Genomic DNA, 12,277 nt, shown 5'->3' on the forward strand with positions numbered 1-12,277 from the left:
AACAACAAACCAATGAAAAAAACAAAACACAACAAGAAAGAAAAGCTTGTAGTTAGTTCGAGGATTGTTTGTTGGCCAGTCCAGTTTTGGGGAGTGGTTTCCAGTCCAGTCTGTTGGGGCACCACGCCCTGGCCCCAAAATCCAGCTTCAGCATTCCCTGGGGACCTCGCCGCTCCATTCCTTTGCTGTTCTGTTGCACCCCCTTAGTGTTTTGCCTCAATGTGCAGGATCAGATCGGGCGCGATTCCCACACTGTGTCTCTAGTGTTGTCCCCTGTAGGGCTATGGGCCAGTGAGGGACATGATGTCTCATAGTGGGGCTGGCCATGTGGCACTCTCTGTGGACTGGCTGCTCTAATCAGGAATATGGTCCTCAAGGCCTGGTGGGTCAGGATGTGCTCCATTCTCTCCTCCTTCCCCTTCATCTGCTCCTTTGTTCTCCGATCAGATATGTCCCTCTCCCTGAGCTGCAGATTCAATGCTGTCCTTTGAAATAAATTCTTTTGGGGGGAGGGGCAGGTTTCCACCTAGTAGTTGGGATGAGGGCCGGCCCCTCAGATCTCATCTGTTTTAAAACATGCTTCTGACCACTGTAAGGAGCACTGATAGTATAGTGAGCTCTGTGATGAGCACCTGGCTTCAAGATCAGCAGTTTGAAAACACCTTTGCACCTTAAGAGAAAGCTGATTCTACTCCCTTAAAGATTTACAGTGAGTTAGCTTTGACCACTCTATTGAAAATATATTTAGAGTGGCTGGTAGAAGCAGGGGAGAGTAATTTTCAGTAGGAGGTGGTGATCGGAAGCATTTACATTCTGTGTGTGCTTTGAGGTCTAATCAGTTCAATGGCAATGAGTTTTGTTTGTCAGTGTGCTTTAAAGTTCTCAGGATTGGCAGATGCAGTGGCGGTGAAGTGTGAAAGAGAAAGAAGTCATAGGGTTTTGATCTGAGCAGCTATAGAGGCATTGACTTTAGTGGGAAGAGGGGGAGGGGACGGTGGGCGCGTAGTGGCATGGTCACGAGCTGCGTTTGGACGTGTTTAAATTTGAGTTGCCTGGTGGGTGTCCCAGTAGAGCTATCCTCTAGGCAATTGGCTATGGGGTCTGGTGTTCAAGATGGGAGGTCTTGAACTTGTGTTATTTCCAGACAGGTCAAGAAGAACACAGCATAGACTTTTCAGATTTTACATAATTCTTTTTTAAAAAGAAGTAATATCTATTCCATTGTTACTTGTGTTCAAATATAGTCTCTTTTTCTTACACGGTCGTAGTTAGTAATACTAGTTAACACTTAAAGAATAATTACTACTTGCTAGGCAAGGCTCAGAGCTCTAACCCTCACAATAAATAATTGGGGATGACTAAAATTATGATTTTGACTTAAAGGTAAAGGTGAATTATGATTCAAAGTAAAGAGTAACATGATTCTCATCTTCAAAGGTGAAAGAGAAAAAGTCTTTTAAGTATTTTTACCGAGTTTTCACAACTAGTAAAAGGCAAAGGTGAAATTTGAAATAACAACACTTGAGCTCTTGCTCTTAATACTTTGCTAATTAGAGTAAGATTTGATTAGTTTTGAGTAAGAATTGATTAGTTTTGTTTTATGACAAGTATGATGTTTGTTCATAATTTTAGCACATTTAGCAAATTTTAGCACATTGTGCAAAATTTCTATTAGTGCCTTTAAATACAGTAGATTCAAGTGATGAGTATGCATATTGTTTTTATACCTTAATGTTGCTCATTTGTTTAGGTCAGTAGAATATTAAAGGTTGCCAAACCCAACTTTGTGGTTATGAAGCTATTGGCAGGAGGACATAAAAAAGAATCTAAGGTAAGCATATTTATGGGAAAAATGGCCCTTAAATTAACATTTTCACATATTTCTGCACTAAGATGCATAAATATTATTACCCAAAAAGAATGTTAATTTAAAAAATCATCTTGAAATTCAGCATACAGAAAATAAATCAACTACAGCTTATTTTGCCTTGAAATTTATAGATTGAGTTGATTTTAAAAGTCTGCCCTTTTCTCCTTCCTTGCTACATAAAGAACAGAATGACTTGGGGATTTTGAAAACCCAAATTTCGGGGAAAAGTATTTATAAAGTCATTTGTTCTTAGGAAGACTCAGTAATTAAAACCTTTTCTGTTGTAAGGGCTCAGGACATGAGAGCTGTAAGCTTTCCCTGCAAAGCAGAACAGTACCTTTTAGTGTTTACTGCCTGTACCCTTATGTAGTAAGAAAGCCACTGAGGCATTCTTGATGGCTTTGCCAGTGTATTTCCCCATCCCTTTGTTTACCCATGTTTTCTACTTGTGTATCTTCCTTGCTCCTGCTGTTTTACAAGTGACCTTCACTGGCATTGCTTAGTACTGTCAGTGACCCTAGAACTGAATGGGCTGTTGGTGCAAGATCTAATTGAATTCCTTACCTTCTTACTGAAATTCATTTTCCGTCAACTTTTTGGTGAGGATATAAAACAGCTGGTCAGCATGTTTCCTACTAATCTCTTTAAACCAGAGATTAAACTGATAGGTTTTTCCCTTACTAGGTTACTTCCTAACTTGTTGTCATTTACCAGTATTCACTATTGGGTCTCTTTTGTGCTACCTCTTCTTGAAAAAGGAGCCCTCCCTGGTGGTGTAGCGGTTACATGTTGGGTCGCAGTCCGCATGGCTGGCAGTTTGAAATCACCAGCAGCTATTGGGAGAAAGACTGGCTTTCTACGCCTGTAAGCAGTTACAGTTTGGAAACACACTGGATAACTATGAGTCAGCATTGGCTTGATGACAGCGAGTTTGATTTTTGGTCTTCTCAAAAAACCCAAGAAACCAAAATGTTTGCCTATTGTCTAAAAGTATATAAAGAATTTTTTTTATTTTCTTTACAGGTTCCTCCTGTATTTGATTTCTCTGCCCACAAATATTTTCCTGTCGTGAAACTTGTTTGAGAGACTGTACAATGGATCATTCAAATTTCAGATTCCTTTCAGAGCATACATCCATCAGTCTTGCCACATAACGTGAAAAGAAATGGATTTTGTGGATAACAACTCATTATAATGTTTTTAATTTGACAGCCTTACATGACATGAATGAAACTGCTGTTTTAAAGTGGTTTATTATGTTCCATAGATGAAGCTGATCTTAATGGATGCACTGATGGACGCTATATGGTTTTATTACAGATTTAATCATAAATCGTTTTTTATGAATGATGGAGTGGAAATAGTGTTGTAAAGGTTAATAAATTTCTTGACAAAAATGCACTGCTGGAGATGAAAATTGAGAACATATTGAGACATGTAAACAATGAAGGTGCTTGTTCAGAAACAGATTTGAGAAGCTCTAAAGGAAGATTGCAGTCAAAGGGTTTATTAACATTTGTGTGGGATTTTGGTAAAAGTATTTTAAAGGGGCTTCTGAGCTATAAAGGGAGGTTAGGTTACATTGGGATTGTCGTTTTATGTCAAAGATGGGTATCTAAGAATAGATTTTTAAAAAAACGTCTTATTATTACTTTAGGTACTTTAAAAAACAAGATTATGAATTTTGGTTGCTAGTAGTGACTTTCAAAAAGTAGGAATAGACAGATCATTAATTTTAGTCTAGATTTAAAAGTGGTATGTTCCTTTGTTTCCTACATTTTAACCTAGAAAACATTTTCAGAGAGAAAGCTGTTCCCAAAAATATGCTGTGATTTGAGAAAGGGACCATATCCACCCATCCCCACAAGTGCCCACTGCCAAGACCATCCCCACCCTCGGCTCCTTCTTCTCCCAGTCAGCTCGGGTGTTCTTTGAGTGCTACTACTGCAGTGTCCAATTTTCCGGGTACTCCACTGATCTTTAAATTGGCTTTGGAGACTTGGCCTAAGACTAGCAACAATTTTATCTTTGGTTTGTAGTAAAAAGTAGCAGTTAAGAAATCAAGCAACATTATTTCATTGAAGACATCTGCTGTAAACACTTTTTTAAACCTTTTAAAAAGGAAAGGCATAACTTTGATGACTGAAGTGCCTCCTCATCCATCCATGCTCTTTTTGATCACCTCATAATCCTGCAAAAGTTGCATAGTGAGAAAGGAAGACCCTGGTACATTCCAATTGTGGTGTGAGCAAGGAATAGTGGATATACTGTGGATGCCTAGAGAATGAACAAATCAGTCTTGGGGCAAATACAAAAACACAGACTACTCCTTAGAAGCAAGATTTTGACCTACTTACCTTTGCCTACATCATCAGCAAAGATCAATTGCTAGAGAAGGACATCATACTTGGAAAAGGAGGGAAAATCTCAATCAGATAGAATAGCTTTGACTATGGATTCAAACAGTTCATGAAGATGGCAGATGCAGACTAGGTGCTCCATTCCCTTGACAGAATGAGTCAGTTTAGCTACAAGTAACATGTTAAGGAGGATTCTGGGTTCAAACTGCATTAACTTGATCTGACACATTTCTTGCAAACATGATACTGATACCTTTTTTCTAGAATTACTTTAAAGCAGCTAACCCACCATTTTTTGTGTGTAACCTGTATGTGATTGTGTGCCCTAATGTGAATGTTATGGATGTTTCTGAGTAAACAAGTCTGGGTCTGCTATAGAAACACCTAGGTTGTTTTTTGCTACTTCACTACCCATTTGTTTTTCTTTAAGAAAAGGTGTGCATCACGGTTATATCCGTTAACTTTTTTGTGAATTCGGTAGCTTGCCAAGCAGATCAGGAGCTTTATATACAATTCATATACTTTAGATTCAGTTGCAGTCCCATCAGTGTGATACCACTTTTTCCATTTCTTCCATTTCCTATTTCCATTCCTAACCCGCTGAGTTTTGTCCTCGGGTGAATGTTCCCCTTTTGGTCTATATGGATGATTCAAACATGTAAGGCAAGTTCAGTCCCAAACCTTAAGGGGTATCTAAAGGCTGTACTTAGTCTTTGGAATTTCCACAGATCTTTTATCTATCTGATCAGAAAGCCTAATATTTTGGGGACCTTCAAATGGGATCCTTTTCAGAGCATTGGTTAGTGCTTGTTCTTCTGGTTTCCAAGTTGTATAGATTTCTATAGACTAATTATAATTAATCCAGCCGGACTAATTGCTTCCATGCCTTTTGATGCTCTTCATCATTCTTCTTTCAATAGTTGTACCTTAGATTACTGCTCATGAACTTTTAAGGCCCTGATTGTGATGCTGTAGCAACAACACATTACAACTGTACAATGTAGAATATTCTCAACCTGTGGGTCACAACCCCTATGGGAGCCCAATGGCCCTTTTATAGGGGTTGCCCAATTCATAACAGTAGCAAAATTAGTTATGAAGTAGCAACGAAAATAATTTTATGGTAGGGGTCACCACAACATGAGGAATTGTAATAAAGGGTCATGGCATTAGGAAGGTTGAGAACCACTGATTTTGACAACTACTAATCAGTTGTTCTTGGTGTCCTGATATGGTGGAGCCTCCAGGCAATTTGTTAGGAGTGGGTTTTCCTAGGGATAAAAGGGGTCTGCATATTAACCTTTTGGCATCAGACAAGCAAAAAATGGAATAGCAAAAAATGGAATGTAATGATCAAAACTGTGCTTTCTTTTTGTTCATTTAAATCTGGCTACGAGCTTGTAAAGAGAGCTAATGGGCAAAACCTTAGTTATGTGGGAAATGAAGCTGTAACTAGGACCACGTGTGTCATCAGTTACAATCATTTACACAGATTTGGACTTCGCAAATATTTCCCACGCATCCATTAAGGGATCAGAGTCTTTGTGAGGTATAAAATATTGTTCTGGTATGTTCTCTGCCAGTTCTCTGCCACACTCGGGATTACACTGCAGAGAAGTCCCTTAACAAAATTACTGACATAATTAGAACACCAGAGAGGTTAAGAGTGGTAGAATTTTATCCTACTTAAGAATAAAGATGAAGAAATGAGCATTTGTTTCAAACTGGCTAGGTGGGACCTCACTTTATAAAAGGTTTGTTTTTTGAAGTTTATATACTTTTCTAGCTTAAGATGAGAATATGTCAAGTCATCTAACTTTACCAGATGTAAAAATACACATTTTACTTTAAAAAAAAATATTAGCAATATTTTCAGGTTAATCATGAATCCACAAATCCGATTTTCTAAAGTAAAAAGACTTCAAGTAATCCTTCAGTGTACAGAACCAGAATTTTATCAGGTTTTTAAATATACAAGGGGCACATAAAGTGCACTAAACCACTGTCCCTTGTATATTTAAAAGTTTTTCCCTCTTAACACAAAAAACATACAAATACTTCAATACATAATTAAGCCATTTCCCCAACCTTTGACCCTAAAACACTTTCAAAATCTGATCATGAGAAAAAATTAATACACAGTTTAATGGAACTACCTTAATTTATAATTTTATCTTTTTTATAGTTCATTTCCAAGGCAAATGATCAGTGCCTCTATCATAATTAAAAACTTTAAGGTCAAAGTGTAGACAGTTCCACTGGACCTTAATGACCATTCATAGTTTTATTCCACCTTTCCCACGTTCTATGAGTATACAGCCTGTTATTACAAATGGTAACTAAACAAAATCATTCTGGGTATTTAACATATCTTACTGACTTTCTCTATTTGATAATTGTTACATGGATTTATTTGCTTTATTTTTAAAACAGCGATTACCACTGTAAGTCATTGCCTGTAAATGCGTGCCTAAGATTACAAGGGAGCCAGTGGTTCTACTGAGGAAGAACTGAATGAACTGACTGAAGTACCTCTGTGCACGCAGTTAATGATGACCCCATCTCATCCATTCCCAAAGAGTTAAAGGTGAATGGCTATCCTTAGTTGACAGTTCAAATGTGGATTCCTTTTTTTTATACCCTACTGTGTAGGCATGCCCAGCAAAGAGTCATACCATTCACTGTACCCCCATGTTCCAGAGGGACTCCCCTTGAGCCAAACCCCAAATGTGGATTCTTTAGAGATGTCTAGGAATGGAGGTATAACGTAAAAAGAGTCAAGGAGTATTTTCTCAGCCACTCTGCATGCATTAAACTTATATAAGTAGCGTTTTTCTAATTGAGAAAGCAAGAGAAGATTCATTTCCTACTATTAACATATGAAGCTTAGAAAATGATAATATTACAAAGCTGCTTTTATACTTTGATTCCTTTTGTGAGTGCAAATGTATAATCTCAGTAATTGAGTAAAAATACATTATAGTTTGAATTCACAATATGAATGCAGTATATCAGCGCATATCTGTGTGTGCACACAGACACCACACCCCACACCTAGCCCCTGTAAGTTACATAACCTCTGGGCCCCAGTGTCCTCCTTGAAAGGGGGTGGGGCTATGCCAAAAGACCTCTGAGGCCCTCTGGAGATTCATATTCTATCAATGTAAGCATTTTAGGAGCTGCCACTGCCACCCACCCTTTGGACATCATGAACAGTACTGCAATCATTTACAAGCAAGAGCTGTTGTGAGAAACCCTTTTTAATATCAAACCAAGTTAAGTCCAACATGGCACTGCTACCAATGTGGGTTCTTTCCCAAACCTGTTTTTCAGTGATTCTGCCATGGCTAAATGTAAACTCCGACAAAAACTGTAGAAACACAGCAACAGACAAGAGGGAGGACTTCATTGGGAGGGTGCCAGGAAGCGGTCAGCATTGTTTGCAGCTCCACAGCAGCATGGCTCAGCTCCGTGTCACTGTAGAACCATGCAACTCCTGTGTCTTAGTGGCAACCACGCTGAAGCGGATCTGGTGTGAGCCCTGCTACAGGCGCCTGTGGGGACGCTGGACTGCAGCTGCTCTATGTCCCTCAGGGTTCCTGATACTCACCAGGCTTCCCTCCCCTGGGAACTGCTAAGAGGACAAAGCCCAGAGGCAGCCAAAGCAGGTTCAAGTTTGCAAGCACTGAGGTTCTTAAATACTAAGGGCCAGAGCAGCCTGCAAAGAGGTCACTTAGACACGTAAGATACATACAAATATAGGTACTATATATAAGGTAGTGGTCACACAGCATCCAAATCTCAGCATGTGTCATAGAACATGTTGTGGACATTAAGGGATGCATACCTGTTACTGCATTTCTCCTGTCTCTAAACTGTCCCAACTTGTAACACTTAACTATCTTTCAGCAGCATCAGTTGAACTTTCTTTTGTAATAAAAACCTGTCTCTGCCAGGCTGTTCCTGCCTCACTGGGCTCTGCTGCAACTTGGCAGCACCATTGCTGCCCGCTGGACCCCTCCAGTGTCAGAAATTGACTCACGACTCTTGGTAGTATATTCTTATTACTCAAAAATTTTGTTTTGCCCACACATATTGAGCAAAGCAAGTGTAAACCACAAATGTTTAAATCACAAGTCACTTAAAAATGTTTTGTACATTAAGGGTAAGAAAAGTCGTCATACAAGAAGTCTTTTTAGGAACTCACACAAAACGGCATCCATGTTATAGCTCTTGCTAGTGATACATTTGTTCATTGTCAGTATTTCAGGCGTGCAGACTGTCAGAATGAAGGCGCGCACAAGGTTAGAAAGCAACATCCAGTCTTTATCAGTGAGACCAGAAACAACAGGCTGGTAACAAGCAGGACACTGCAGTGTTTCATTCAGTTGTTTGCAGGGTAGTTATGAGGCAGAACCGACCGGATGGCCTTAACTCCAAGCGCTGTGTCAAGGAGAGCATTTAAGAGGGGGCTGAAGAAGGTCTGTAGGCGGTGGCTCCGCACCATCGGCATCTGGACTCTCCCTGCAGGCCTTTGTGTACTTGTTCTGTTCCAGAATAAACGACCACTGTCACCATAGACCTCGTGTTCCCTTTGTTCTTTGGATGTTGATCTTTTCATGAAATGCCTATTAGTCAAACTCTTGACATGTTTTGACACTTTGAAATCCCTAAAAAGTGTAAAAGACAACCCGATTTTCCACACATAAGGTACATACTGAAACTCCAGAATAATCATGTTTAGATGTGTTACACCTTCTATTTTGTATGTCAAATTCCCCATGAATATTTTGTCATCTCTGTTTAATGTTGATGCAAACTGTGATTCCTCTTTGGTTCAGACAGTGTGATTCATGTTTTCATGCTGATCAAGTAAATTTATGGTGTATCTTTTTTTATCTTCAGCATTACCTAAAACAAAGGAAAAACCATTCACACACATTTTAATGTTAAAAACAGATGGAGATCAGCCAGAGCAAGTCTCGTATGGTTTAAGTTTCATGAAGATAGTATAATGTAGAACTGAATTCCTAATCAAGACAAAAATATTTTAAAAAGAGACCATCTATAGAGCAACAATGTGCTACAAAACAATGTTAAGATGCTTAAAAATTATCCTGCAGCCCAGAGGCAAAAATTAAAGAATGAGAAGGTCTGACACACTTCTACTCATCAAAAAGGAATAAATATGAAAAAGGGAGATTCAAAGGGATGTGGCTGAGATTTCCCAGCGGGACCAGCCTTGTCAGATACTAAAGAAAGCGAGCATACTTGAAACAGTGTGGTATAATACGGATTGATAAGAGGAAATCCAGCAGAAAATCCCAAAAATAGAACCAAGTACATAGAGGCATTTAATATTTATGAAAGGTAGCATTTCAAACCATTGACATTCAGGTGGCAGGTCCACTGGATAGCCCTTTTTAAAAAGTTAAAATTGGGCTTTAGCACGTGAGGCTATTACACCCACATAAACGTCAACAGAATCAGACAAGTTTGAAAGTAGAGGAGTGTTCTGGAACAATAGTAGCAACAGTGGCGGTTTTTAATCAGAATACCTACCTAAAACATCCCAATAAACCCAAAAAACCATGTACATTTATAACAAAACTAGATAACAATCCCTGAAGTCTGTCAAAGCAGTTAAAGATAGACATCATTGAAAGAAAGCAGGAAAGAAAAAGCATCAATACAGCTGGGAACAACCTCCAAATCGACAGTACATACCTGGAGGCATGCTGGCCCAATGTTGACTGTTGGAAGAAGCAAGCTGAAAAGTTCAAACCCCATGGATTCCCAACACGAGTATAGACTCCTTTCCACGTAGACGCAGGGAAATGCTACGTGAGGAGGAACTAATTCACAGGGCTTTAGGTGGCGCCCACTTACCACCACCAAGTATTTCTGACCCGCGAGACAAGAGGGTCCTGGATAAAATGGAAGGAAAAGGTAGAAACCCTAAACTGAAAAAAGCCAGACCTACTGGATCAACTGAAATAGAGGAATGCCCGAAACTATCCTAAGTTACTCCTTAAATGTGGGATTTAAGCTATTTCTCAGGTCACCTTTCAGTTAAGTACTATATTTCACTTATAAAATAACACTATCGGAGAGGGGGAAGATGGCCGACAGGGACACCCGCATACTCTGAGAGCTCCTCCAAACAAAGCGGGATTGGCGACCAGGTAGCTGAATAGTAAGAGTCTGGTGAGTGAAATATCCCCCTGGGACAGCACCCCAGTCCTACCCCACGTATTTGTCCAGAGCAGGGGTCTAGGTGAAAGAGGACCGGACTAGTGGGACATCTCTGGCCACTAAGCTGCCGTGAGCTCACTGGCGACCAGCTTAGGCTCCATCCTCAAACCCGACACCAGCCCAGAGCCGCTTGCCTGCCCTGCCTACTCCAGCGGCCCACTCCCCACTCCCCACTCGCGGATCTCCACTGGGAGAGAAGCTTTCCTCTCCCGCAGTTCCCCTCTCCCCGCAGGGCAGCGATCTGCCCTCGGGCCCACGTCCCTCCCTCCATTCATCCAAGCTCAGGGGAGCGGACCCGCGGGTTGTCTGGCGACCCCCACGGGGGACCATCCACCCGCACCGCCGCGGACCTCTCCACCTGCCCTCCGTGCGCTGGCCTCCCACCCCCGCCCGCCCCCGCCAGCCCCTGGCAGCCTAGCGCCAGCTCCACTCCTGGCGGGGACCCTGCGCTGAGCACTTCCCGCCAACAGGAGCCATAGCTCAACCCACGCCTGTCCCGGACCCTGAGCTTCCGCGGAGCGCCGCGCCCCGCGCTGTTGAGTCTGCGCACCAAGGGCCCCCCCCTGCGCAAGGCACAAGAGTAGGTGCCCTCCCCAGGGTGCTGCGGGGACCCTGGCGGCCGCGACTCTAAGCCTGAGCAGAGGAAGGGCGCCATTGCCCCCTGCGGTTTCGCGCCAAGCCTCCTTTGCTGGCGCCATTACCCCCTGCGGTTTCGCGCCAAAAGGGCGGAGAGCGAACACCATTGTTCCCTGCAGTGTCCCGCAGCTGCCTGCGCAGCTATCCAAGGGGCCTCCCCGCGCCCGCTCACAGCCCGGGCAGATCAAACACTCCACCTGCAGTGGAGCCTGGGTCTCGGCTTTGCAGTCCCTGAGGAGCCGTCAGTGAGCTCCAGCCAGCTCTCACCACCTGGGGCCCTGTTGGGTCCCCAGTGCCAGCCCTAAGCCTGCCGCAGCCCGCCCCAGCCACCCCAGGAGACGGCACAGTGGCCTGAGCCTCCACACAATAAGGTTACTCCTGTCTCCCAGAAGCATGGGGCCTATTAAAGGATCAAGGAAAAATCAACAGACCACATCACTCCCAACAAAAAAATCAGAAAAACGAGGCACTTTAACAGACCTAACGTCACTCATAGAAGAAACAGATATAGATCAGCCACAAAAGGAAATCTTCAGAACTCTGCTTGCAGTAATACAGGAGCTAAGAGAAGCAAACCAAAATAAGGATGCAACGATAGAAGGGATGAAATGCACAATAGAGGGGATGAAGTCCACAATAGAGGGGATGAATACTATCCACCAAAAGGAACTGCAGAAACTAACAGAGGAGGTAGCAGAGGCCACACAAAAGGTCACAGAAGCTATATCTAGGCTTGAGGAGGCTGAGAACCGTATCAGTGAACTCGAGGACGCTCAAACCAAACGAAGCAAGCGAGAAAAACAATCAGATAGGAAAATTAAAGAAACAGAAGACAGCCTGAGATCAATGACAGATGCTATGAAGAGGAATAATATTCGAATAATCGGTCTACCGGAACACAACATAACACACAAATCGACCGCCAAGATAGCAAAGGAATTCCTGGAAGAAAATTTCCCCAACCTAACAAAGGAGAATCCGACTCTCATACAGGAAGCAGAGAGGACGCCGGCTAAGCTAAACACCAAGAAGAACACGCCAAGGCATATAATTGTAAAATTATCCAACTTAGAGGAAAAAGAGAAAATTCTATGAGCATCAAGAGAAAGGAAGACAGTCACATACAAAGGAGCGCAGGTAAGGATATGCTCAGACT

General features: G+C 41.9%; 2 protein-coding genes across 6 annotated transcripts in view; one reads left to right on the plus strand and one right to left on the minus strand.

Annotated features, from left to right (window-relative positions):
* NAA35 (N-alpha-acetyltransferase 35, NatC auxiliary subunit) overlaps positions 1-8,913 on the plus strand; it is a 106,252-nt gene extending 97,339 nt beyond the window's left edge. For 4 of the 5 annotated variants that reach the window (XM_075549859.1, XM_075549861.1, XM_075549863.1 and 1 more), the window contains exons 22-23: positions 1,751-1,831; positions 2,894-8,913. In XM_075549859.1, the coding sequence (XP_075405974.1) occupies positions 1,751-1,831; positions 2,894-2,953 (141 nt within the window). In that variant the 3' untranslated portion in view covers positions 2,954-8,913. The remainder of the gene's footprint in view (positions 1-1,750; positions 1,832-2,893) is intronic. The other variant, XM_075549860.1, reaches the window with a different exon arrangement.
* GOLM1 (golgi membrane protein 1) overlaps positions 7,320-12,277 on the minus strand; it is a 93,708-nt gene continuing 88,750 nt past the window's right edge. The window contains exon 10 of the mRNA XM_075549864.1: positions 7,320-9,141. Coding sequence (XP_075405979.1) covers positions 9,068-9,141 — 74 coding nt within the window. The 3' untranslated portion in view covers positions 7,320-9,067. The remainder of the gene's footprint in view (positions 9,142-12,277) is intronic.

The sequence above is a fragment of the Tenrec ecaudatus genome, chromosome 5, assembly GCF_050624435.1.
Source record: "Tenrec ecaudatus isolate mTenEca1 chromosome 5, mTenEca1.hap1, whole genome shotgun sequence".
Lineage (NCBI taxonomy): Eukaryota > Metazoa > Chordata > Mammalia > Afrosoricida > Tenrecidae > Tenrec > Tenrec ecaudatus.